The sequence below is a fragment of the Acinonyx jubatus genome, chromosome E2, assembly GCF_027475565.1.
Source record: "Acinonyx jubatus isolate Ajub_Pintada_27869175 chromosome E2, VMU_Ajub_asm_v1.0, whole genome shotgun sequence".
NCBI lineage: Eukaryota > Metazoa > Chordata > Mammalia > Carnivora > Felidae > Acinonyx > Acinonyx jubatus.
The window spans coordinates 51,188,135-51,213,806 of record NC_069396.1 but is presented as its reverse complement, the minus strand read 5'-3'; the positions used below and the strand labels follow the sequence as shown (position 1 = coordinate 51,213,806).

At 47.1% G+C, this 25,672-nt stretch overlaps 1 protein-coding gene across 3 annotated transcripts in view; it reads right to left on the bottom strand.

Annotated features, from left to right (window-relative positions):
* Positions 1–930: 930 nt before the first annotated feature.
* The window catches only part of SAE1 (SUMO1 activating enzyme subunit 1), a 73,740-nt gene continuing 48,998 nt past the window's right edge, over positions 931–25,672 (bottom strand). For 2 of the 3 annotated variants that reach the window (XM_027037908.2, XM_027037905.2), the window contains 3 exons: positions 16,423–16,567; positions 5,992–6,061; positions 931–1,975 (listed from right to left, as the gene is read on the bottom strand). In XM_027037908.2, the coding sequence (XP_026893709.2) occupies positions 1,883–1,975; positions 5,992–6,061; positions 16,423–16,567 (308 nt within the window). In that variant the 3' untranslated portion in view covers positions 931–1,882. The remainder of the gene's footprint in view (positions 1,976–5,991; positions 6,062–16,422; positions 16,568–25,672) is intronic. The other variant, XM_027037907.2, reaches the window with a different exon arrangement.

Here is a 25,672-nt window from a genome sequence, read left to right as displayed (position 1 = left end):
GGGTGCAGAAAGGGGCCCCTCCAGAAACACAGCCCTAGCCTCCCCTAGGGAAGGGCAGAGGTGACCAGGAGAGTCGGGGAATTGAGTTCCCCCTCCCCGGGGAGACCATTTTTTTGTTCTCTCACTGTAGCAGGACGCAAATACGAAAGGAGCTGCTGATTTGATTTGTTCAAACGGGCCAGACTCACACCTCACACACTTCTACATTAAGGGAGAAACCCAAGGAGGGTGATGAGAAGTGGAACATACTCAGGCTGCCGAGTCAAGACAAAGCCGGTGTCTGAACCAATGAAAGCTCTGACCTCTACCAGCTGTGGGACTTGAGGCACATTACTGAAGTGTCACGGAACTTTAAAACGAAGCTGGGGCGCCTGGGTGGCTCAGTAGGTTAAGTATCCAACTCTTGTTCTCAGCTTAGGCCATGAACTCATGGTTCCTGAGTTCAAGCCCCGCATCAAGGCTCTGTGGTGACAGCACAAGGTCTGCTTGGGATTCTCTCTCCTCTTTGCTGCTCCCCCCTTGTCTCTCTCAAAATCAACTTTAAAAAATAAAATAAAACGAAGCTATTGTGACTGTGAGTCTGCGCGGTGCCTGGTACACAGAGAATCTAAACAGAAGGCAGCATCAGTATCCCCTCTTTTACTTCTTTCTTCTTTCCCGTTAAATATAATTCTTGTCACTGAGACCAACCACTATGGACCTGAATTATTCAAGGGACAGGTGGAACCAGAAGCTTCTATGCACTCTAGAATTTGAACAATCTAATTCTTGATGCATTACCCAGGAAAACAGTGGCAGGAATGGTGATGGAGGGGAGGAATCTCTGAGTCACATCGAAGCATCCAGTAAGATTTCTTCAGGTTAAAAAAAGCAATTGGTAGGATCACTTCCTGTCACAGGAAGATGTTTATAATGTGGAAGAAAAACAAATCCTAAAGCAAATAACTTTATTTCTATCATTCCTTTTTAAAGAACCAAGGAAATATAGAAAATATAAAAAACACACAAACAGCTGCAATTCAGGGGGGAAAGGAAGGACTGACGGGGCCCTCGAAAGCAACAGCCTCCAGGATGGTCTGAGCTGCATCGGGGGTGGGGGCTCCGAGAAGATGGGCTCTCACATCCTAGCTTGGACCCCAGTAAATCAGAATCCCCAGGGGCTGGGACCCCGGCACCTGCCTTTTTAATACAAGTTTTCCCATTAATATTCACTTTGCAAGGTCTCGCCCTAATGCCCGAGGGAACTTTGGTAACATTTCCTCTCTTCCAAAATCCAGGCTGAAACCCAACTAATCCTGAACTAAAGCTCCAGAACAGCACACCAGATGGCACCTGTTGTTTTTCGGGATCTCCGACTCTGGAGGAAATACATCCCGCCTGCCACGTCGTTTCCGCTCTAGGGCACCTGTCTGCATTTGGGACTGTGGCTCCACTAGTGTTTCACGGGGCCCGGCCTTACTCCCCACCTGGAGTCATCGTCTTCTTCTCTGTATGACATCAGGCGGGGAGTAAGTCCAAGAAGGTGGTGAGAGGATCCTAAGTGATGAAGCGTGCTGGTTCTGGGCGGGCATCTCCCGCGGTGCCCCAGAGGCCTGGCGACACCCAGACAGAGGGACGCATCACAGGGGGCTCTCTGGCGATGCCCAGTGAACAGCCCTGGACGGTGCCGGGACGGGGGAGGCCAGTCCCTACGCCCCGCATTTCGCAGCTGCTGGCGCTTGCAAGTCGCGTGTCTGCACAACCTCACTGCTCCCAGCAGATGGTCTGGACCGGTCCAAAGACTTCAGCTCTTCCCTCGCCTGGAGCCGCCTTCGTGGGGGGAGGGGACGGGAAGGCGCGGGCAGGCTGTAGGCCAGCGTCGCCGGGGCCGCCAGATCTCGGTTCACTTGGGGCCAAGGCACTCCACAATCCCATTCCCCTTCATGCCGTCAAAAAAGAAGAAGTTGTTGTGAGGAGGGTCCCTTTGAGACAGGGCCTGGGGAGAAAAACAAGAAGAGGGCTCAGCTCAGATGCTTTCAAACGGATAACAGGGCGAGAAAAAGAAAAAAACCTCAAGCACAAGATCTTCTAAAACTGTGCTGTTTGGGTACTGGCTCTCAAAGGAGGTGGATTTTGCTTCCCGGGGGCTAACGGGCCATGTCTGAGACATTACTGTGCCTGCCAGGCTTCTGCTTTGTCCCTTACCAGTTGGGGGTCTCTGGACAAATCAGTTAGCCTCGCTGAACCCCGTTTTCCCATGTGAGACGAAAACACTACCTGTACCGTCCTAGGCTTAAAAGAGATGATGTACCTCAACTGCCTGAAAGTACACTCCACGTGCAGGAGCCTGCTGGCCATGGGCAGCAGTAATTATTTATGACTGTCCAACTGAGAAAGGAGGCAGCTTGTCCCGACACGGTGCAGGCGGCAGCTGTCATCACCTGTGGGGCCACACACGGATGCGGAAGTGGCTCTCCTATGAGGAAACACGTTTCCTGCGATCTTCTACATGGTGGGCCGGGGCTAAGATCCAGAAAGGCTGGGAGGTACTATTTAGCCATGGAAATGGTGATTATTTTGCGAGGCTAACAGAAGTACACAGCACATTAAAAAAAAATTTTTTTTAATGTTTTATTTTTGAAAGCCAGAGCCAAAGCAGGAGTAGGGAGGGGCAGAGAGAGAGAGAGAGAGAGAGAGAGAGAGAGAGAGAGAGAGAATCCAAAGCAGGCTCCAGGCTCTGAGCCATCATCACAGAGCCCAACATGGGGCTCGAACCCACAAACCGTGAGATCATGACCTGAGCCAAAGTTGGAGGCTTAACCAACTGAGCCACCCAGGTGCCACACCCCCACAGCACCTTTAGTATGTTTTTATTTACTTTTCAGAGAGAGAAAGAGAGAGCATGAGAGAGAGTGAGCACGAGCTGGGGAGGGACAGAGAGAGAGGGAGACACGGAATCCAAAGCAGGCTCCAGGCTCTGAGCTGTCAGTACGGAGCCTGACATGGGGCTCAAACTTGTGAATCGTGAGATCATCACCTGAGCCGAAGTCAGACGCTCAACCGACTGAGCCACCCAGGGGACCCCACAGCACCTTAAAGATGGGGCTAGCCCTCCTGAAATTACATGCTGAATCATGTGTACTAGAGGAAGGACTCATACGTGTCAATGAGTTTTCTCAGAGATTCTTAATCAAAAAGGACTGCCATTTAAAGACATGGACATCATCCAAGCAAAAACCTCTAGGCAGGAGCACCATGCCTGTCATTCTTAAAGGACCTTTTTTACAAGGTTAGGAACACGCTCGAAATATCTTGAACTTCTCTCTGAATTGGGCACTAATCCCAATCTGCTTCTTCATCTGTAAAATGGGGATAATTATACCTACTTCAAGTGGTTGTTCAACCATCCATCCACGGAAACCACCTAGAGCATCCACCCCTGTGCCAGGTATCGTGCTAGGTACTGAGGATTCTGAAGCATGGTTAAGACAGAGGTTCGCTTCCCTGCGCACACATACAAAATGGCAAATCGCCAGCACCTGCCTGGTATAGTTTTTGGTGAACATGAAACACGATCAAGCTTGCAATGCGTCTGGCCCGTAATAAATTCTCAAAAAGTGGGAGGTGCTATTATGAACAGGAGCCAGGGGGTCTCTCACCAAACTGTAAGGAGATCCCAGGCACTCAGCCGGGTGGAAGGGCCCAAGAGCCCACAGTTAGAAGTTCTAGACCCTAGAACTCAAGTTACAGGAGGTGATACAACGGGGCCCGATATGGCTGCCGCCGCCATACTGCAGGCAGGGAGGCCTAGCAGGGACAGCGGGAGACAAAGGAAGGACGACTTACACCTAGGGAAGCATGACAGGACAAGGGACGTGGACGGAACATGTAGTGTTTGGAATGATGGCAGGAAGGAAGAAAAGAAGAGGATCCCAAGGGAAGAGACTTACGTTTGCCCCCCGCCTCCTAACATTTATTATTATGGGTGGTCAGATGGTCGTCAGGAGAGAAGGGGGGAAGGTCTGCGGCCCTCAGATTGTGGAACCCTGGTGCCAACTGGCTGAAGGCAATACTGTGTTAAGTAAGGGTGGGGTGGCAGGGACAAGACACCAGGCCATGGGGTGAACACGGGGCAAAAGGTAAAGTGCTTCCCAAGCAAGATGGGGGTAGGAGGAGATTCCAAACACACCCAGCAACCAAGAATGCAGAGTACTCTGGCCGTCTGGGATAAACAGAAACAAGATGCGGGCAACAGCTGTCCCCAGCAGGCAGGAAGGAGGGGGCTGCATTAGAGGTTAGGACTGGGACGCAGGGAAGCCACTGCAAACAATGGGGTCAAGGCCAGCTGCCCCGACCCCTAATCTCCATCCCACGTGAAAAACCCAGGGAGCAGCTTCTCGGCGGGGGGGTACAAAGTGTGGCCGAAGACACAGAGGCGGTGTCCCAGGTCCGTGCGGACAGCACCTGAAACACAAGGGCCGAGCGGGGAGAGGCACAGGCTCCGAGGCCAGACGGCCCGGGCTCGGATCCTGGTGCCGCCATTCTCTGCACCTCGGCTACTCCTCTGTGTCTCGGGGGTCGCACCAGTTCCCACCTCCGAGGGTTGCTGTGAGGAAGAGATGAGCACATCCATGTGAAGAACGTGGTCCGAGTGAGGGTACAGGGTGGGCCTTCGATACGCGCTGTTGCGTTGTTGTCACGGTAACAGGCTACGGAAACGCGTCTGTTCCCTTAGGATTCTTCCATCGCCGCCCTCCTTCCCGCCCAGTCTGTCTATAGGCAGCTTCCCAACCTCAGCGCGGGCTTCTGGGCAGCCCTACCAACCGACCGGGCGCACACACCACGATTCTCACGGCAGTCTGGGCTCACCAGAAGGCACGAGCGAGGCAAACGGCGCGGCCATCACATCCCTCTCTTCTCCCTCTACCTCCCTGGTGCTCGCCCTGCTCCCTAGGACACAAGAGGGTCTGAAGGAGAGAATTTGGTTCAGAGAGAAGGACCAGGAAAGAGAAGCAAGAGCCTTTAGAAGACGGTGGCAGGACCATCAGACTCAGTCAAATGTCTCCAGAGCAGACGTACTGACTTCAAGACAAAGTAGAGAGTGGGGTCTCCACACGCCTCTCCCGAGCTCCAAGATGACGTGTGAATGGGCTCGGAAAATCATTTAGCGAGGCACGACTCCACTCCAAGAACAAAAAGGACAAATCATCACCGCCAATCTACTGAAGCAGTCAAGGATGTACAAAAGGCAAAGTGAACATCTTTGGGCAAGTATCTAAGTCCCAAAGAAAGCATTTGGGAATATGCTAGAATTCTGACAACCCAAATGTTCCAGAAGAGACTCAAAACGTTGTGCTAGTTACCAGTTACGGGACCCCCAGTTGACTTCCCTTCTGAAAGGGACGGTGCCATCAAACCTAACGTGTTCACAGGTCACCCTCTGCAGAGCTCCATGGAGCTCCCAGCACCGTGCACACGCTCCCCTGGTACCGAATGCCCCCTTCTGAGTAAACACCCATAGCGTGTGCATTAACAAGAAGCTCCAATGCCACGATCGAGGACAAAGAAACACCGCTTGCAGTAGAAGTTAAGGGCACAGGTCTTGGAGGCCCATCTCCGGGCCTCGATGTCCTCCCCTTACACGGGGAGTTTATCCCACGGAGATCATGACAGTACCATTTCACAGAGCTGTGAGAAGCAGAATACGTGACAAGGGTCAGAAGCACCACGCAAGCGATCAGTACAGTCAGGGGACAGTGGCAGGTACACCTGAAGACACTATGCCCAGCTCTGGGCACAGCACAGAGCAGACACTCAAAGATCATTTGCTGAATGCTCATCGGGATGGGCGGGAGGATAAGGTAGAAAAGGGAAGGAAGGAAATAGGGCACGAAACAAGGATGAATGGGGTCAGAGAAACCAGGCAGTTCTCTAAGGCAGTCATGGTTCTTTCGGTTGGCACTCTGACAAGGTCACGGTGGACCAATGATCTGCTCCTCAGGGACTCTTTACCTTCACAATTTCCTGGGCCAGGATCCCTCCAACCACTGCACACACGGGGGCCATCTCAGAGAAGCAGTACCTACAAGAAAACACAAATAAAATGGAGCCCTGAGGAACAGGAAGGCTGGGAGGACATCTGGCAAAGGTCAGGAGTGGGCTTGCGAGAATGAAAACATCTCCTACCAGGAGGAGTCCATCCACACGGCAATGGTAATGCTGGCACCTAGGCGTGAAAATGAAATCTGGTCCAGGAGGTTAGCTGGGAAAGACCTCTGAACCTTGGCAGGCAGGAATTGTTTCACAACATTTTTTGTTCAAGTTAAAGGAAAGACTATATCTGTGCTTCCTAAAAATAAGGTCAACAAATATCAGATGTTTCGGTGCCCCGGTCACATTCTCGCAATTCTCCTCTTACCCACAACGGGCAGTGGGTCCTATATGCTATTCCCAGACAAATGTCAGGGAGAAGGCCTGTGTTAACATGCAGGAGGCATGGGAAATCTGGGGCCTGAAACTGAAGCATGGGGACAGAAAGTCTTCACTCCTCCTATAGAGACCAACCCTTCTGGACCGGGATGGGGCATCCAGAAGACAAATTTTGGCCCATACTGTCACCTGCCCCTCCAAATCACAGGTCCTAGGCAGTAAAACACTTTTCTACCACCTCCCCAGAGGAAGTGTGCTCTGCCAGTTCTCAGCCCTGAACACAAAGGCATTTTTCTTTTATTTTTACTTTTTAAAAGTTTATTTATTTTGAGAGAGAGAGTTTGAGCGCATGCGTGGGAGAGCCTAAGTGGGGGAGGGGCAGAGAGAGGGAGAAAGAGCATTCCAAGCAGGTTCTGAACTGTCAGCATGGAGCCCAATGCAGGGCTCAATCCCAAAACTGTGAGAGCCAAAATCAAGAGCCAGATGCTTAACCAACTGAGCCAGCCGGGTGCCCCACAAACCTATTTTTAAAATGAGCAAAGCAGAACACAGAGAAGTTAAGGGGAGAGCTTCCCTAAGGACCCCACCACCAGGAGACTACCTCTAAACTTCCCAGTGTGGTACCCACTCTTCCTGATTTTTCAAAGTGCACGTATGAAACACACATAATCAAAAACCCAAGTAATATTATTCACTCTGCTCTGTAATCCACTGACTGATACTTCTGTTCCACACGGCAACACACATCTTGGCACAGGTGTCCAAATAATTCCTTATGGCAAATTCCTAAATGTAGAATTTCTGGGTCCTGACACATTGTGCCAAAATGCCCTCCAGAAAGTCTCTGCCAATTCAACTCGTGCCTACTGTGTGTGAAGGTGCACATCTCCTCACGGCCTGGCCTGGCTGGGACTGGCATTCCCGTCTGTGCAGCCACAGCGGTAACTTTGACTCCAGATCATCAAGGTCCTTTACAGAGCTATAAAACATATAGAGAACGGTACCACAGAAAAACTAGTCATCCATAATCCCACTACTCAAAGACAATCAAATGTGGAAATAGGTTTTCTTTAAAAAAAAAAAAAAATTACACCTATACTCTGTGTGATACTGTACAATTTATTTATTTTTTTAGTGTTTGTTTATTATCGAGACAGAGCAAGACAGAGCATGAGCATGGGAGGGGCAGACAGAAGAGGAGACACAGAATCTGAAGCAGCCTCCAGGCTCTGAGCTGTCAGCACAGAGCCCGACACCGGGCTCGAACCCACCGAATGCGAGATCATGACCTGAGCAGAAGTCGGCCGCCCAACCGACTGAGCCACCCAATACTGTACAATTTAATATTTGCCCTTCTTCTCTTAAAAGTTTATCATCAGCAAAATGCTAGCAAACCTATCCAGCAACATGCAGAAAGGATTACACACCATGATTACATGGGACTTACAACCAGGAAAGCACGGTTGGTATAACATCTGCAAAGTCAATCAATGTTAGTACTGCGTATTAACTGAATAAAGGGACCATAAACACACAATCATCTCAACTGACAGAGAGAAAAAAAAGCATGTGACAAAATACAGCACCTCTTCATGCTAAAAACATGCAACAAACTGGGAACAGAAGGAAGTTTCTTCAATCTGATCAAGGGCTATGAAAAATCCACAGCTAACATCATATTTAATGGTGAAAGACTGAAAGAAAATGTCTTTAGTCTGATCAAGGGCTTCTATGAAAAATCCACAGCTAACATCATACTTAATGGTGAAAGACCGAAAGCTTTCTTCCTAAGAATGTCTGCTCTTACCACTTCTATTTGACACTGTGCTAGAGGTTCCAGCCAAGGCAATTAAGGAAGGAAAAAGAGACACGACAGCCAGATTGAAAAGGAGGAAGTAATACATATTCATAGATAATATGATCTGCTATATAGACAATACTAAGGTATCCAGAGAAAACTATTTGAACTATTAAATGTATTCAATGAGGTTGCAAGACAGAAGATTAACATACAAAACGTATACTTCTATACATTAGCAATGAACATTCTGAAAATGAAATGAAGACTTTCATTTATAATACACCACCCAACAGTATTTTTTTCAAAACAATAGAATATTTAGGAATAACTTAACAGTAGTTGTGTAAAACTTATATTCTGAAGACTATAAAACATTGTTGAAAGACATAAAAGACCTAAATAAATGGAAAGATATCCCACGTTCAAGAATTGATACATTTGGGGCGCCAGGGTGGCTCAGTCGGTTGGACGTTTGACTTTGGCTCAGGTCACGGTTTGTGAGTTCGAGTCCCGTGTCGGGCTCTGTGCTGACAGCTCAGAGCCTGGAGCCTGCTTCAGATTCTGTGTCTCCCTCTCTCTGCCCCTCCCCTCCTCACACTCTGTCTGTCTCTCTCTCTCAAAAAGAAACAAACATTAAAAAAAACTCTTAAAAAAAAATCAGAACACTTAACATCATTAAGGGACCAATGCTCCCCAAATTAATCTATATATTTGGCACAATCCCAATCTAGCTGCCTTTTCTGTAGAAATGAAAAAAATGCATTCTAAAAATTAACATAGGAATGGAAGAGACCCAGAATAGCCAAAACAATCTTGAAAAAAAAAAAGCTGAAGAACTCACGTCTCAATTTTGCAACTCACAACTATACAAGTATAGTCATCAAAATACTATGGTACTGGTATCTATATGGACAGACACATAGATCCATGAAGTACACGGGAGGATCCAGAAATAAAGAAATACATACATGGTCAATTGATTTTTGACAAGGGTGGTAAGACCATTCAATAGAGAAAGAAAAAGTCTTTTTACCAAACAATACTGGACAACTGGGTCTCCACATGCAAAAGAATTAAGCAGGACCCCTACCTCACACCATGCACAAAAGCGGACTCAAAAATGGCTCACAGACCTAAATGTAATAGCTAAAATGACAAAACGTTTTTAATGTTTATTTATTTTGAGAGTGAGAGAAAGAGAATCCCAAGCAGTCACCACTCTGTCAGCAGAGTCACATGCAGGGCTAGACCTCAAGAACCGTAAGATCATGCCCTGAGCCAAAATCAAGAGTTGGATGCTTAACTAATTGAGCCACCCAGGTGCCCCTAAAACTACAAGACTCTTAGAAGAAAGCAGAGGAATAAATCTTCACGACCTTGGATCAGGCAATGGTTTCTTAAATGGTATCATACCAAAAGCACACATAAAAAAAGAAAAAGCAGAATAATTGTATTTCATAAAAATTAAAAACTTATACTTCAAAGGATACTTTTCACTTCAAAGAGGGTGAAAAGACAATCCACAGATTAGGAGAACATTTTTGTGAATTATGTATCAGATAAAGGACTTGAATCCAAAGTGTACGGAGAACTATTATGATTAACAATAACAAGATAAACCAATTAAAAAGTGGTCAAATGATTTGAACAGACATTTTGCTGAAGATCATACACAAATGGCCAGTGAGCCCATGAAGAGATGCTCTACATAATTAGTCACTAAAGAAATGCAAATCAAAACAACAGTGAGATAGGATTTATTGCCCACTAAGGCTAAATAACAGACAATAACACTTGTTGGCAAGGATGTGGAGAAACTGGAACCCGCACAAAGTGCTGGTGGAATGGTAAAATGGTGTGGCTGCCGTGGAAGACAGTCTGGCAGGTCCTCAAAATGTTAAACAGAGAATTACCATATGAATCATCAACTCCACTCTTAGGTACACACACCCAAGAGAGATAAAAACTTATGCTCACACAAAAACACATGAATGTTTATAGTGGCTTTAGTCGTTAATTGCCCAAAACTGGGAACAACCCAAATGTGCTTCATCTGGTGAACAAACTGGTGTATCCATACAGTGGACTACTGCTCAGCAATAAGAAATGAGTTATCGACTTCATATAACATGGATGAATTTCAAGTGCGTTAAGTTAAGTCAAAGAGGCCAGACTCAAAAGGCTACATGAACTGAACAGATTCCATTTGTTACACTATTGGAAAGGCAGAACTGCAGGGATAGAGAACAGATCTCTGGGTGCAGGAAGGAAGGTGCTGCCCTGTTATCAAGACTCTACAAGAGAATTTTTACAGTAATGACACTTTTCTATATCTTGACTGTGGTGGTTACATAACTCTATACCTTTGCAAGAATTCACGGAACTTTTTTTGTTCCTTGAAATTTTATTTTTAAATCATCTCTATGCCCAACGTAGGGCTTGAACTTACAACCCTGAGATCAGGAATCGCATGCTCTGGGGCACCTGGGTGGCTCAGCTGGTTAAGCATCCAACTCTTGGTTTCGGCTCAGCTCAAGATTTCATGGTTCTTGAGTGTGAGCCCAGTGTCAGGCTCTGTGCTGACAGTGTGTAGACTGTGTGGGATTCTTTCCCCACCCACTGACCCCTTCCCTCCCCTGCAAAAAAAAAGGACCACGTGCTCTACTGACAGAGCCAGCCAGGAGCTCTAAATTCCAAATTCACGGAGCTTTATTTATTAAAAGTTTATTTATTTTGAGAGAGACAGCAACAGCACAAGAAAGGGAGGAGCAGGGAGACGGGGCGGGAGGGGGATGGCGTGGGGAGAGAAAGAGAGAGAGGAAGAAAGAGAGAATCCCAAGCAGGCTAAGCATCACCAACGCAGAGCCTGACATGGGGCTCGAACTCACAAAACCGAGATCATCTCTGAGCCAGAATCAAGAGTCGGACTCATAACTGACTGAGCCACCCAGGCGTCCTATGAATTCATGGAACTTTAAAACAAAACACACACACACAACTCACATTACTATCTAACAAAAGATAAATTTTACTGTATATAAATTATTTAAAGATTTTTTAAGTTTATTCATTGACATCATCTCTACACCTAACATGGGGCTCACACTCATGATCCTGAGATGAAGTCACATGCTCTTGTAAAAACACCATTGAGGAAACAAGTCTAAATAATAAAAATGAAACAAGAAAATACAAGCATCATGTCAAGAAACAATCAGAAGAACCCAGAATATGGGTGGCCTGGACTCCTTAAAAAAAAAAAAGTGTGGAGTGCCTGGTGCCTGGGTGGCTCAGTCAGTCAGGCGGCTGACTCTTGATCTGGAGTCACGTCATGAGCTCACGGTTCCTGAGATCAAGCCTCACCCATGTCCAGCTGCGCACTGGCAGTAGGGCCCTGCTTGGGATTCTCTCTCCCCCTCTCTCTACGAGAAATAAATAAACTTAAAAAAAAGGCGGGGGGGATAAACTGTTCTAGATTAGGAATGGGAAAACTTTCTCTGTAATGTACTCGACAGTAAATTGTTTTGGCTTTATGTGCCATATGGTCCCTGTTTAAACTCTTCGAGTCTGCTGTCACAGAGCTGTAAAAACTACAAAAGCTACCACAGATAATACATAAATGAGGAGGTGTGGAATAAAACTTTATTTACAAAAACAGGTGGCAAGCACAGTTTGCCAACTCCTGAATTAAAAGAGACACAGAATTGAAAGCAACTGATGAACGTGGATGTGTCCTTAAGGATTCAGCTTAAGTATCATGTCATCAGTGTCCCCCCCCTCCCCGCGCCAAAGTAAAAGCAAATTATTAACGACTGAATCCAACTGAGTGGTCCGTTGGCATTCACCACTGGATGATTCTTTCCATTTTTCTGTATGCTTGACACTCTCTATAATAAACATCATTTCAACCTGCACACAGCACTGCATTGATCTGTGTCATTAACTCTTTAATGCCGTTCCAAGTTCTTTTTCTTTTAAATATGATAATGAATACCTTTTGTACATGAATTTTGCTCACATTATTTCTTAAAGGTATATTCTCAAGTAAATCAAGGAGAATTACTGGACCAAAGAGAGAACAGGATTCTTGATGCACATTTCCAAACTGCTTCCTAAAAAGGCTGTACTTTGGGACACCTGGGTGGCTCAGTCAGTTAAGTGTCAGACTTCGGCTCAGGTCATGATCTCACGGTTCATGGGTTTGAGCCCTATGTCGGGCTCTGTACTGACAGTGCAGGGCCAGCTTGACATACATACATACATACATTCATTCATTCATTCATTCATTCTCTCTCTCTCCCCCTCTCTGCCCCTCCCCAACTCGTGCTTTCTCCCTCAAAATAAATGAACTTTAAAAAATATATATAAATTAAAAAAAAAAAAAAACTTTTTGGGGGCACCTCGGTGTCTCAGTCAGTTAAGTGTCTGACTTTGGCTCAGGTCATGATGATCTCGCGGCTCATGACTTCGAGACCTGCATGGGACTCTGCTGTCAGCATGGAGCCCGCTTTGGATCCTCTGTCCATCCCTCCCTCCCTCTCTCTGCCCCTCCTGTGTTGGTTCTCTCTCTCAAAATAAATAAACTTAAAAAAAAAAAAAAAAAAAACCTTTTTAAACAGCGAAAGTTGAATTACCTGCACAAATTATGAATGTTCATCATAAATGTTTGTAATACTGAGAAACTATAAACAGCCTGAATACCCACCAATAAACTAATGGTTATATAAACAACCATCTATCTATCAAACAATGAAACATGAAGTACAAGTGAGGCTACGGATCCATATTTTTGCCGCAAACAGGTTGAACACATGCTGGAAAAATAAGGCTATCGTAAGGAAAGTGTGATCTCACTTTGCTATTTAAAAAGTGAAAAAAATAGGGGTGTTTGAGTGACTCAGTCGACTTAAGTGTCCAAATTCAGCTCAGGTCATGATCTTGGGGTTCATGAGTTCGAGGCCCACGTTGGGCTCTGTGCTGACAGCTTGGAGCCTGGAGCTGCTTCAGATTCTGTGTCTCCCTCTCTCTCTGCCCCTCCCTCACTCTCTCTCTCTCTCAAAAATAAATAGACATTAAAAATTTTTTGAAGGAAGGAAGGAAGGAAGGAAGGAAGGAAGGAAGGAAGGAAAAAGAGAGGAAGGAAGGAAGGAAGGAAGGAAGGAAGGAAGGAAGGAAGGAAGGAAGAAAAAGAAAGAAATATAGGGTGCTTGGCTAGCTCAATCAGAAGAGCATATGACTCTTGATCTTGGGGTCTTGAGTTCAAGTCCCACGCTGAGTGTAGAGATAGATCACTTAAATAAATAAAACTTAAACAAAAATTGAAAGGAAAATTAGAATAAATAATACACGGAGAAGTCTGTGAGGTGAAACCCAAAACATTAACAGTGGCCACTTCTCAAGGGTGGGACTATGGGCGATCTTGTTCCTCCTTTCAATACTTCCTGGCAAGGGGCATCTGTTACTTTCATAATCAGAAAAGCAATACAGCTCTCCGAAAGAGAATAAATAACAAAGGACAGTGTTAGAAATTGCAGAGATGAGGGCAATGGAGACTTGTGCACAGCTCTCTCAACTCAAGTGAGTGCACCCTGCTCAGAGCTGGCAGAGGACAATTTGTGAGGGCAGCTCAGCTGCCAGGCGGCGGCTCATTTCCTCGCCAGCGTCTCTAGCCCATGTCAGGCCGTATCTCCATCTACCTGCACATAGACACTCTTCAAGAGGCCACCGGACACCTCTTACTTAAAGGGCAACAGAGTGGGAGCGCCTGAGCACATGAGGACCTAGACAAGGGAAGGCAGTTTCTGCAAAGAGGGTGGGCAGGGAAAGAAAACACTCTGGAAAGAACACCAGCCAGCAGCCGGTTAGGCTGTGGCTTTTTCCTTCGGGAAGGCAAGGCCTACAGTGCACAGGCAGACTGTTCTTTTTTCAGGCCGTTCTTCACTCAAGACGCCAAATTAGTCACTAAGCTGCATCCTCACAGCCCGGCACTTGGCGTCAGCCTTGCTTGGTGGCCCCGCGTGGCCCAGCCCCTCCTCCTATAACAAGCACAGAGCAGACGCCACTTGCTTCTTACACACTGTTCTTCCTCCAACAGACGCACACCTGGCTGTTAGCAGGACACAGGACCCCACCCAGCCCGCGGTGTTGTGAGCCCAACCACACAGGGCCACCTTACACAAGTGCCCCGGAGACTGCTGCCTCTTTTTGGCCGACGGCTTGGCAGGTGGTTCAAGGCCCACTGCTGGGCCTAAATTGGTTGGGCTTTGGTAGGGTCTAAATGAGGTTCCCGGCCAAAGTGAAGAAAGTCGGGACCAGGAAAGGGAGGGACCCTGATATACTCTATTGTTGAAAAGAAATCAAGGTAGTACTGTGTTGTTACCAGAAATTAGCAGTGTGGAAGATCTAAGTGAGATTTTGGCTGGCTGCATACTAAAACCTCGGGCAAGGGGCGCCTGGGTGGCTCAGTCAGTTGAGCATCCAACTTTGGCTCAGGTCATGATCTTAGGGTTTAGGAGTTCGAGTCCCACCTAGGGCTCTGTGCTGTCACTGCAGAGCCTACTTTGGATACTCTGTCCCCCTGTCTTTCTGCCCCTTTCCCACTCAACATGCATGCATGCTCTCTCAAAAAACAAACATTAAAAAAATAAATTAAAAGTATGGGGTGCCTGGGTAGCTCAGTTGGTTAAGCGTCCGACTCTTAATATTGGCTCAGGTCATGATCTTGCAGTTCCCGAGTTTGAGCCCCGCACTGGGTTTTGTGCTGGCATTGCAGAGCCTGCTTGGGATTCTCTCTCTCCGCCTCTCTCTGCTCCTTACCCACTCTCTCACACACAGACTCTCTCTCAAAATAAATAAATAAACTATAAAAAATTAAAGTAAAAAATTAAAAATAACACCATGGGCAAGTGATTGCATCTTTCTGAGCATTAGTTTCTTCATTTAACTAATGGGAAAATAAAAATAATAACGCACACTTCAAGCGATTATTGTGACAATTAAATGTAGCTGTACAGGTAGGTAAAACACAGAAAATCTTCAATACGTGGTGCTATTGTCATTAGCTGCTGAGCTTTAATTTAGCGCTTCCTCCCCTAAATAATGGGTCGCTGCGAAGGGAGACCATGTACATAAGACAACTACCACAATGCCCGGTACATAACAGCTGCTAAATTAAATAAACCCAATACAGCCACCATAGCTAGTGGTATAAGCTGGAGGCATTTTGGGCACCCTGCAGAGACGCTGAAAGAATGACAGTGAGATGATCCCAGAACTGCCTGGAAAGGGGACCCAGACCTAGTCGCCCTCTGGACCTCTCCAAGCAAATCCTAAACCTGCTGAGTATCAGAGTAAAAGACTGGTCGTCTAGGGCGAAAGCATCCCAGGGCCCAAGGGTGAGGTGCTAGGACTGTAGATGTCTTTGCTGCTGAGGGCATGGACTGATAAGCTACCAGTGGAGAATAATGGGGTACTAGCCACCAAATGATAAATTACAATCTTCTGACCCAGCCACTGCCTTTCCAGTAATAGATCCTGCAGTTACACCTGCACACACACAGAACGCGACTCACAAGGTCATACACTACGGCATTATGTGATAGCAAAAGCCTGGTCACAACTTGAGTCGGTAGGGGATGAGTTCAATAAACTATAGTGCTCCCATGTTGAAATACCATAGAGCTGCAGAAACAAGGGAGGGAACTATGTACTGATCTGGAAACTTCCCCAAAAGATGATATAAAGAGAAAGGTATAGAGTAATGTATATAGATTTTTTTTTCAATGTTTATTTTTGAGAGAGGGAGAGAGAGATGGAGAGAGGGAGAGAGAGAGAGAGAGAGAAAGAAAAAGAGAGAGAGAGAGAGAGAGAAATAGACAGAGTATGAGCAGGGAAGGGGCAGAGAGAGAGGAAGACATAGAATTTGAAGCAGGCTCCAGGCTCTGAGCTGTTGGCAGAGTATATATAGAGAGTATATATATAGTGTATCTAGATTTTCTATTGCCTTGAGTTTTCAGCCACGTGAATATAAAGTATCTATGACAAAAGACAACCTGCACCTCTCTTACCAGAGGTCAATGGGAGCAGGCAGAATCCAGCAAAGGAGGCTCTCCTCAGGGCTTTTGGTCTTAATAAAGGATCTCCCCAAATGAAGCATGTACTGAAAGCAGGCAGTTCTCGATACAGGCTAACCTGTGGGAAACATGAAGACTAACCTGACGAAATCTTCAGGAAGCAGGTCAGGATTAACACCCAGGGAGTCAAGCACATCGTTTCGTATCTGGAGCAACAACTCAGAATCTTCCCCAAAGGTATCAGAACTAGGATCTCTTCCTTTATCTGTGCGGAACTTCAGGAGCACTGGAAAGACAAAAAAGGCAGGTTAGAAACAGGTCTTTTCAGAACAAATGCTTACAGATGCTGAGAACGAAGACACAGAAAATGGTACATTAATTAAAATGTGGGCCAAGAAAGGGGCACCTGGCTGGCTGAGTCAGAAGAACGTGCAACTTTTGATCTCAGGGTTGTGAGTTCAAGCCCCACGTGGGGTACAGAGATTACTTAAATAAATACAACTTTATTTTGTTAAATTAAAAAACAATTTTTTTTAAATTTGTATTTTTGAGAGAGATAAATACAGAGTACGAGTGGGGGAGGCACACAGAAAGAAGGAGACACAGAATCCGAAGCAGGCTCCAACTCTGAGCTGTCAGCACAGAGCCCGACGTGGGGGTTGAACTCATGGACTGCAAGTTCATGACCCGAGCTGAAGTCGGACGCTTAACTGACTGAGCCACCCAGGTGCCCCTGTTAATATATTTTAAAAATGTTTTTTATTATTTATTTTGAGAGAGAGTGCAAGTAGGGGAGGGGCACAGAAAGGGAAGAGAGAGAATCCCAAGCAGGTTCTGCATTGTCACCGGTGAGCCTGATGCGGGGCTTGACTTCCCAATCGTGACCTGAGCTGAAATCAAGTCAGACGCTTAACCAACTGAGCCACCCAGGCGCCCCTAAATAAAACTTACCAAAAAAAAAAAAAAAAAAAAAAAAAAAAAAAAAGCGGGCCAAGTGAAAGGTAACACATTTTTAATTTATTCACAAACATAGCCAGAAAGGCAATAGATAATTTTAAAAATGACTAAAATTACTGTGACGGGTGCCACAATAAGGTAACAGAGAATATGATGTCCTCGGTAGGGTGGCATCAGTTAAGGCCTCCCTGAGGAAGCAGTTACTGAGTCGAGTGTATGTGAGTCTGGGGGGCGGGGAAGCAGAGGAGAAGCTTCAAGCAGAGGGAAAAGACCCTATTATGCCCCAGAAGACAGGTCCGGGGTGGGAGGCATCATTCTAGGCATCAGTTCAAAGGGCTGCTTCAACCAGAAAGGCCAGCCAAATGCTCAGACTCATCAGACAGCCAGGTCATTACAAACAAAACCTCCCTCGTGTGTCAACCTCCAGAACGAAGGTTTAATTTCGCTTGTGAAGCAGAGGAAAGGTTCAGATGACGGCAGCAAATCAGAGCTCCTGCATAACGAGACCCTAATGAGGTTTGAATTTTTAACCCCAACAAAAAGACACAGGAAGGAGCCTAAGACTGATCAAAGTACCGGCACCCTCTCCTGCCACCGCACCTCATCCGCGATGTTCACCGCACACAGGGTGGATGGTGTTCTTGTCCCCCGTGTGCTTCCTGAGGCCGTCCTACGGCCAGCCCGGGGCCTCATCCCTGGGGCAACACCCCTCCCGCATCACCCGAGCTGCTTCAGAGTGGGGGTGGAGACATGCGGACCCTGGGGCGCTGGGATAGCAACCCACACCTGGAGGGGGCTTCGCAGTTACCAAGGCGCTTCCCTTGGGGCGCCTGGGGGGCTCAGTCGGTTGAGCGTTGCATTTCAGCCCAGGTTCCGTTTCAGCCCAGGTCATCATCCTGCGGTTCAGGAGCTGCAGCCCCCCAAGGGGCTCTGCGTTGACAGTGTGAAGGCTGCTTGGGATTCCCTCTCCCTCCTTCTCTGCCCCTCCCCTGCTCGTTCTCTCAAAATAAATTAATAAACTTAAAAAAAAAAAGTGCTTGCAAGTCTCATGGGGATTTGCGGACCGAAAAAGTGAACTCCGTCAACAAATTATACTTTCCGTCAGTACAACAGGCTCTTCCCTAAAAATTAAGGTGGATTGAAAACTGACACAATTACTTCGAGGCTCTGTAAAAATTCAAGTATTTGGAAGCCACCCCAGACTAAGGAATCAGACCTACTTGTTTTCTGAAGACTCAACTCACAAACCGTCTCAGTGATGAGCAGCCTGGCTTGACAACCAGCAAGATGGCCAAGCACAGGTTGTGGTCTGGAGGCTGAGGAGGCTGAGGCCCTGAGGCTGCACCTATGGGGGGGTGGTGGGTGGGGGGGGGGGGGTGAGGACTCAGGAACCACAACCGATGGCCCCCACGAAGCCCGAGGGAAGTTCCTAAGTGGGTTGTTGTGAAGTGCTCCAAACCATGGAGGCCCAGGTAAAAGAAAGACCCGACCTGCCCTGGGCGGAGTTTTTCTCAGAGACAGGCTCCCGGTCCAAATTTCTCTGGCAACCTTCACACTCCCAGGACAGGGCTCTGCAAGTCGGGAACTTTGAAGAAAGGACTCCAGAGGATCTGTTTTGAATATCGTTCCTTTCCTCTCTTCCAATAGCAGAGCTCCTAGAACCTTCCATTCTACCTGAGCACTTGGCAGCTGACTCCGAGCTGCTGACAACGTGGATGCTGGCTAGCACTGTCCTGCCATCACCTAAGCCTCACTTCGAACTCGGCAGATGTGCTGCTGGAATTCCAATTTGGAGAAAATAAATGCAGTCGCAGAATAAGCATTTGGGGGCAGGGTGGAGAAGATGGCAGGAGCGGCCGTTAAATCCCTGTTTAGCGCAAGCCTCTTTTTCAACAATGTCCTGTGAAGATAAAGGAATCTGGAAATTTGCTAGTGTGGCCAAAACAGAGGCTACTCTGAGCGGACTGTATTGAATGTCATCATCATTCCTATCGATCACTCCCGAGAGGACACAAGGACAGACCCAGAATGAGTTACCAGTGTTGCCTGAGCAATGACAGAGGCAACGGCAAGTGTGGGCCGCTCAAACTGCCCAATCCAAGGCCCTGTGGCAACCGTGTGGAAACTGAGGGAGGCTGCTTGATTTCCAGCCGTCAGGGCGGTGAGCGGCAGGAGCCCCACGCTGGCCGCCTCCAATGCCCCTCACTTCTGTGTCACTGGGACAGAAGCACCAACTGTCATGAGGGATGGGGAGAAGAGAATTTTTTCAGCCCCACCGCAAAACTTTTCATCTTCTGGTTAGACAATACAGCTCTTGGAACAAAGTTCACACCATTCTGATAACTATAGCACAAACAGTGCCTACAACGTGCCAAACACTACTACTCTAAACATTTTACGTGCGTTACCACTCATCCACAATGACCTGGGGAGGTAGGTAGGTCCGATTAAGCTCCCCACTTTATTGATAAAGAAACTGAAGTTCAAAGAGATTAAGTGGCTTGTTCAACACAACTGCCAATAATAAGCAGTGGAGCAGAAATACCAATTAAGGTCTGGCTTCCTAATCTGTGTTTCTTAACCCTAATCGAATCCAGAAGAAATGGCCAGAAAATCAGGAACACAACCCCAAGGGTTCCAAGTGGTCTGGCTCTTTGCCCCAACCTCAGGAGGACTCCCACATTTGACCACTTTTTTGTGAGATGCACTTTCCAGATGGGTCCTGCCCTCTCCTCTCCCAATTGGTCCATTAATTCTAAGTTCTTAATTCAATGGGTGAGAAGCAGAGGCAGAGGCCACAAGTAACCTTGCCCATTAATCTTCAGAGTGTAAGACTAGCTTCATCTCAGGAAGAGGGAAGATGTGGCACAAAGACAGCAAAGGCAGCCAGCAGCTGGCCCCGCTGTTTCTCTGGGCCCCTTGCCCGGTCCTGGTGCAGGCCGCCTGGCCAAGGGCCGGCAGGCCGGCACCGTCCAGATACCTCACTGACCACATCTGAAGTCCTCTCAGGGCCTCTGGGAAGGGGGCCAGTCCGTCCAGCCACTTACTTGCAGCAAAGCAAACAGAAGCTGTATTTTTCACTCTTTTTCAAATGTCAGCGCTCCAGTCAGCAGGCGTGGAGGGGGACGGGGAGAAGCCCATGTCCTGGGCAGAGAGCAGCCCCAGAACTGACCCTGTCCCCTAACAAGCTCTTGCTCATTAAATTCTCTCTTTGTTCTGCTTTTGACCCCTCCCAAATAGCCAGCCAGCCAGCCAGCCAGCCAGCCAGCCAACCAGCCAGCCACACACACACACACACATACGTTGACTCTGCATTTCTGAAGAGCACCTCCTCACCAGTTTCCAGATTATAAAACTGTTCCATTAAGATCAAATATTGTCGGGGATGGAGAGCTGCTCTGCCAAAAGATGACTCATCGAATCATATCAAAACACTGCACAAAATTAGAGTTCCAAACTTGATTAACTTCCTCTGAACCTTTTAATTAACTCAGGTTGTTAAAGTCTGGGGGAATAACATTCATCGCTACAGATGATAGGCCAGTGTCTCTGCCCAAGTTTAGGACTTGCCCCTGTAAGGGAAAAAGGCAAACTTCAAAAAGGAGAAACCAAGAACCTTTTCATATGTTAAAAGAAAAATTATGTACATGTGAATATACTGCTCTTCTGGAAAAAGAAATTGACACTCAAACTCACATTTAATCTGAATCAGGATATCAGATTCATGTTACAACAGAAATTTGGAAAGCAGTATTATTAATCACTGTATTTCTTTCTGCAAATTCCTTACTACATTTAAATGGTTGATTATATTTAGCATAATCACTAAGGCCAACGAAAAAAACCAACACTTTTATGGGGGAAAAAAGTGAAGTCAATGTTGCAAATTAGCCCCAACCCAATTGCTGTCCCCCCAAAACAGCTCAATTGAGAAGGGGGAAAAGCCACATCTACACAAAAACCTCATCTGCCTGACACCTAAAGCTTCTCTGTACCAGATGCCCTTGACCCATCTCCCCAACCTCCCACAGACCAGTTCTCAAGCTGGCTCACCCAGTGGAGACTCATTATCTCTAGGAATGGCCTGGAAATCAGCTCGAGTAAGAAAAGGAAAAGTTATCCTCCTAACCTATAGTCTATCTTTTAAGGCAAAACACTAGATCTCCTGTTTGGTCAATTGCTCTTTCAATAAATACATACCTAGGATACTAATAACTAGTATTATTGTGATCATTTCACAGCGTATACAAATATCAAATCATTATGTTGTAACGTAAAATAGAATATTACAGGTCAAGTACACCTCCATAAAAATAAACAAATATGTGTCTGGGTGGCTCTGTCAGTAAGCGTCCGACTTTTGAGTTTGGCTCAGGTCGTGATCTCACGAACCATGATCTCACATTTCTTGCGATCGAGTCCCGTGTGGGGCTCCAGGCTGACAGTGAAGAGCCTGCTTGGGATTCTCTCTTTCCCTTTCTCTCTGCCCCTCCTGTGCTCATGTTCTCTCTCTCTCAAAATAAATAAATAAACATTAAAAACAAAAAAAGAAAAAAACCCCAAAGGTGGGAACCAGAAAAGGTGCTTTGAGAGAGCACTCTTAGATAGAATGAGGTGGTCTCACTGGGCAGAACCATCTCGTCCTGACCGGCCACCAGGCCCAAACACTGACCCTGGGCACGTCCTCACCCTTGGCACATCCACGTGCTGCTCTTCAGAGCCTGAGGAGCTTTGAAATTGGCAGACGGCAGCAGTGACAACCACAGCTCTGGGGCCAGGCTGCCTGGGTTGGATCCCGATTTTTCCACTCACTGTGACCTTGTGCAAGTGACAACACCCCAAGCTGCTCTGTAAAATGGGAGTCCTAAGTGCACTTCCCTTACGGGGTTTAAGAAGTGAAGATAATACCCTGAGAGCAGCCAGGACAGCACAGGGAGCAGCGTAAGCACTGGGTAAATGACACTACTCTGGAACGGCGGCTCTTCCGCGGTCTCCGTAAACCCAGTTTGCACGTCCCCAGAGAAACCGACACACTTCACGCGGAAATCTCCCACTTAACTCTTATTACCATCGCTAATTCAGCTGTCAGCTCTGGAGACTAGAGGGACTCGGCTCTGAACAATCCTGATACTCTCCACACCCTACACTCTTTCCTCCGATGCTTGGACCTCAGTATGGCGTTTTACAGGCGTCTATAAATTCACTTGTGCAAGACTGACCTGTCTCCTCTCCTGGATTTTTGTGCTTGTGGGACAGAAACCATATCTGCTTTGTTCACTATTCTCTACTTAATGCCCAGCACAGGGCACGCCCCACAGTAGGCACTGAGAAAATATCTGCTCTGTGGGAAGCCTCAATGTTTGGCCAAGGAAGAAAAAGTCACACAGAGGAGGGCTCACAACAACTGACACAAGGTCCTCACACATCCTAACTAACCAGGCCTGCTTTTCTACTAACAGAATTTAATAGAGTTTTCAAGATAGCCAGGATGGATCTGTTCCTTACCATGTCATTTACAAACACAGTAGATCTGGAAGGTCCAGCAAGAAACAAAAAAAGATACACAGTGCACCACATGTGCCCTCAAGAGGGAAACAAGATGAAGTCTGGCTTTCAAGGCCATAGCTGAGGGTTAAAGGTGCAGAAAAGCCAGCCAATGGGCATGAAGCTCAAAGGAGGGGGACAGAGCTGGATTGGAGAAGGCAGGGACATTTGACTGGGAGTTTGGCCCTCTCAAACTCTTTCCTACCTTTGGAGGCACCTGGTCATCTGCTCAGCTCAGTTCCACAATACTTACCCCCCCCCCAACATTTTTAAAAGTTTATTTATTTTGAGAGAGGGAAAGAGCAAGTAAGCAGGGAAGGGGCAGAGAGAGGGAGGGAGGGAGGGAAGGAGAATTCCAAGTAGACTCTGCACTGTCAGGGCAGAGCCCAAGGCAGGGCTAGAACTCACAAACCATGAGATCACGACTTGAGCCGAAGTCAGACACTTAACTGACTAAGCCACCCAGGCGCCCCCACTTCCCCCTTCTTTTACCCCACTCTTTAACGCAGAAACTTATAAGTAGGTATTTGCATGCATTCATTCATTCATTTTTCATCCACAAACATTTCCTGAGCACCTGCACTCCACGCCCACACCCTGTGCTGAGCTGTGCTGAGCTGTGCTGGAGGCCCAGAAGGGACCCAGACAGCCCCAGGCCCTGCAATCCAGAGGGCATGCTCATAAGCCCTGAATGTCACCACGGCCACAGAGTGCTTTGATCTTGCTCTCCAGAGAGGCTCACTGCTGGAGCGGCCTCAGGCTTGCTCTGAAATGCCCCTCCAGAGCTCCAAGTCCTAGCCACCATTCACCAGAGAAACCCGGTGTAGGACCTCATCACGTATCAGCTCAAAACAGAAAAGAAAGTTGCCCGTTATTTACGTCTCACTTTCTTCTGAAAAGCATCTGAAGTAGCTGCGTGGAAGTTGTTGGTGGGGGGAAGGAAAGGAGAGTGCTACTTCTCAGAAATGACCTGAAAACAAGATGACATGTTTTGCCTACCAAATTAAAGGCCAAGGTTACTCAACCTAAGCAAGAAGGCAGAGGGCACTGCTCTGTCACTCAGAGCTCTGGTGGGCGTGTACATACTCAGTAAACCGTGAGAAAATGTGGTTCACAGGATCTTTATGAAGGGTCGTGACCCTTGGCCAGTGACTGAATTATGTATAAATGGTCACTGCTACGTTATTTATACCACTGAAAATCTGGAAATAACCTCACGTTAGGTGACAGGATGGTTACATAAAATATATGTTGAGAGGTTGGAATAGTATTCAACTATTAAAATTATGTTTAAGCAGGTTTTAGTCACATGGGTTTTACAACATTTAGGTTTTAAAACAAGTCCTACAGGAGCACTGGTTGGCTTGGTCAGTGGAGTGTGTGACTCTTGACCTCGGGGTCGTGAGTTCGAGCCCCACGTTGGGTGTGGAGATTACTTAAAAATAAAATCTTAAAAAAAAATTGTTTTAATGTTTATTTGTTTTTGAGAGAGACAGAGAGACAGGGTGACAGCAGGGGAGGGGCAGAGAGAGAGAGAGGGGGACACAGAACCTGAAGCAGCTGTCAGCACAGAGCCCGACACAGGACTCGAACCCACGAACCGTGAGATCATAACCCGAGCTGAAGTCGGACACTTAACTGACTGAGGCACCCAGGCACCCCAAAAACACAATCTTAAAAAAAAAAAAGAAAAAGAAAAAAAGTTCTCGGGTGCCTGGGTGGTTCAGTTGGTTAAGCATCCAACTCAGGTCATGATCTCTCAGTTCATGAGTTTGAGCCCCAAGTCAGGCTCTGTGCTGATGGTGTGGAGCCTGCTTGGGATTCTCTCTCTCTCCTTCCCTCTCTGCACACACACAAACACTGTCTCTCTCTCAAAATAAAATAAGTCCTATTATATCCTATATTCAAAATGCACTCCACCACGTGGAGATAAAATAGAATGAGGCAGGTACAACTGTCACCACTCTGCTCTAGAGGTGGGAAATGGAAGCTTAGAGGCTCAGAGTCACAATGGACTCAAAGGTCACCACCACACGCACTTGGAACCTCAATGTTACACTGCCTTCCTGGGAATAGAGACAAGGTAGGAAAAACGCTAGTCAGCAAGAAAAAAAGCACTTCCAATGGATTTGGCTCCCCACCCGAGCCCACCAGTTTAGAATAATGCAAACCACTCACTCAGTCAAACTCTAGTCCAGCCAAATATTCTATTTCTCCTTTAAAAAATGTCAAGTGATTCCTGAGCTAGAATCTCACCTTTGAAAGTAGAACAGTATGCAAAGACTGTAACTTATAAAAAGAGAAGGACAAAGAAATTCTCAAATGCAGAGGCAAATTATGCGGAGGGCGAGGATAGAGACCCACAGCCCCCCGCTGCAAGGCCCCTTCTCTATCAGCTTTGCCAACCTCACCCTCTACTCACAGAGGGGTTCTGACAGGGCCCTCTGCATTCACACTCACCCTGCCTGGTCACAAGCAGCAGGGAGACAGGGCCTTTTCTCTAGCCCAGCACTTGAGTGGCACATGACCTTGACTCTGGGCATCTGCTGCTCTCTGCCAACCGCTCTTACCGAGGGAAGATGGCACAGGACATTCCCGTGACCGTTGTCTGACAGTCAGAGAAAAGATGGGAGGCGCCAGACAAGAACTGCAGCTGGGCTGGGGGCCCGAGAGGAGCTCAAGCACAGGCTGATGTCGGGGGTTGGGGAGACGCTGGGGCCGCAGAGCAGACAACCAGGCAGGTCTCGCCGACAATGCTGCCCATTATTACAGTCTGCTCTTAGGGGCCTCAGGTTCCCATCTGCCAAGTGGAATAAGAAAATGTCACAGGGCTTTTGAGAAGTTCAGATTTTTAAAACAGACATAATGCCATTATTAGTAATGCTAATAT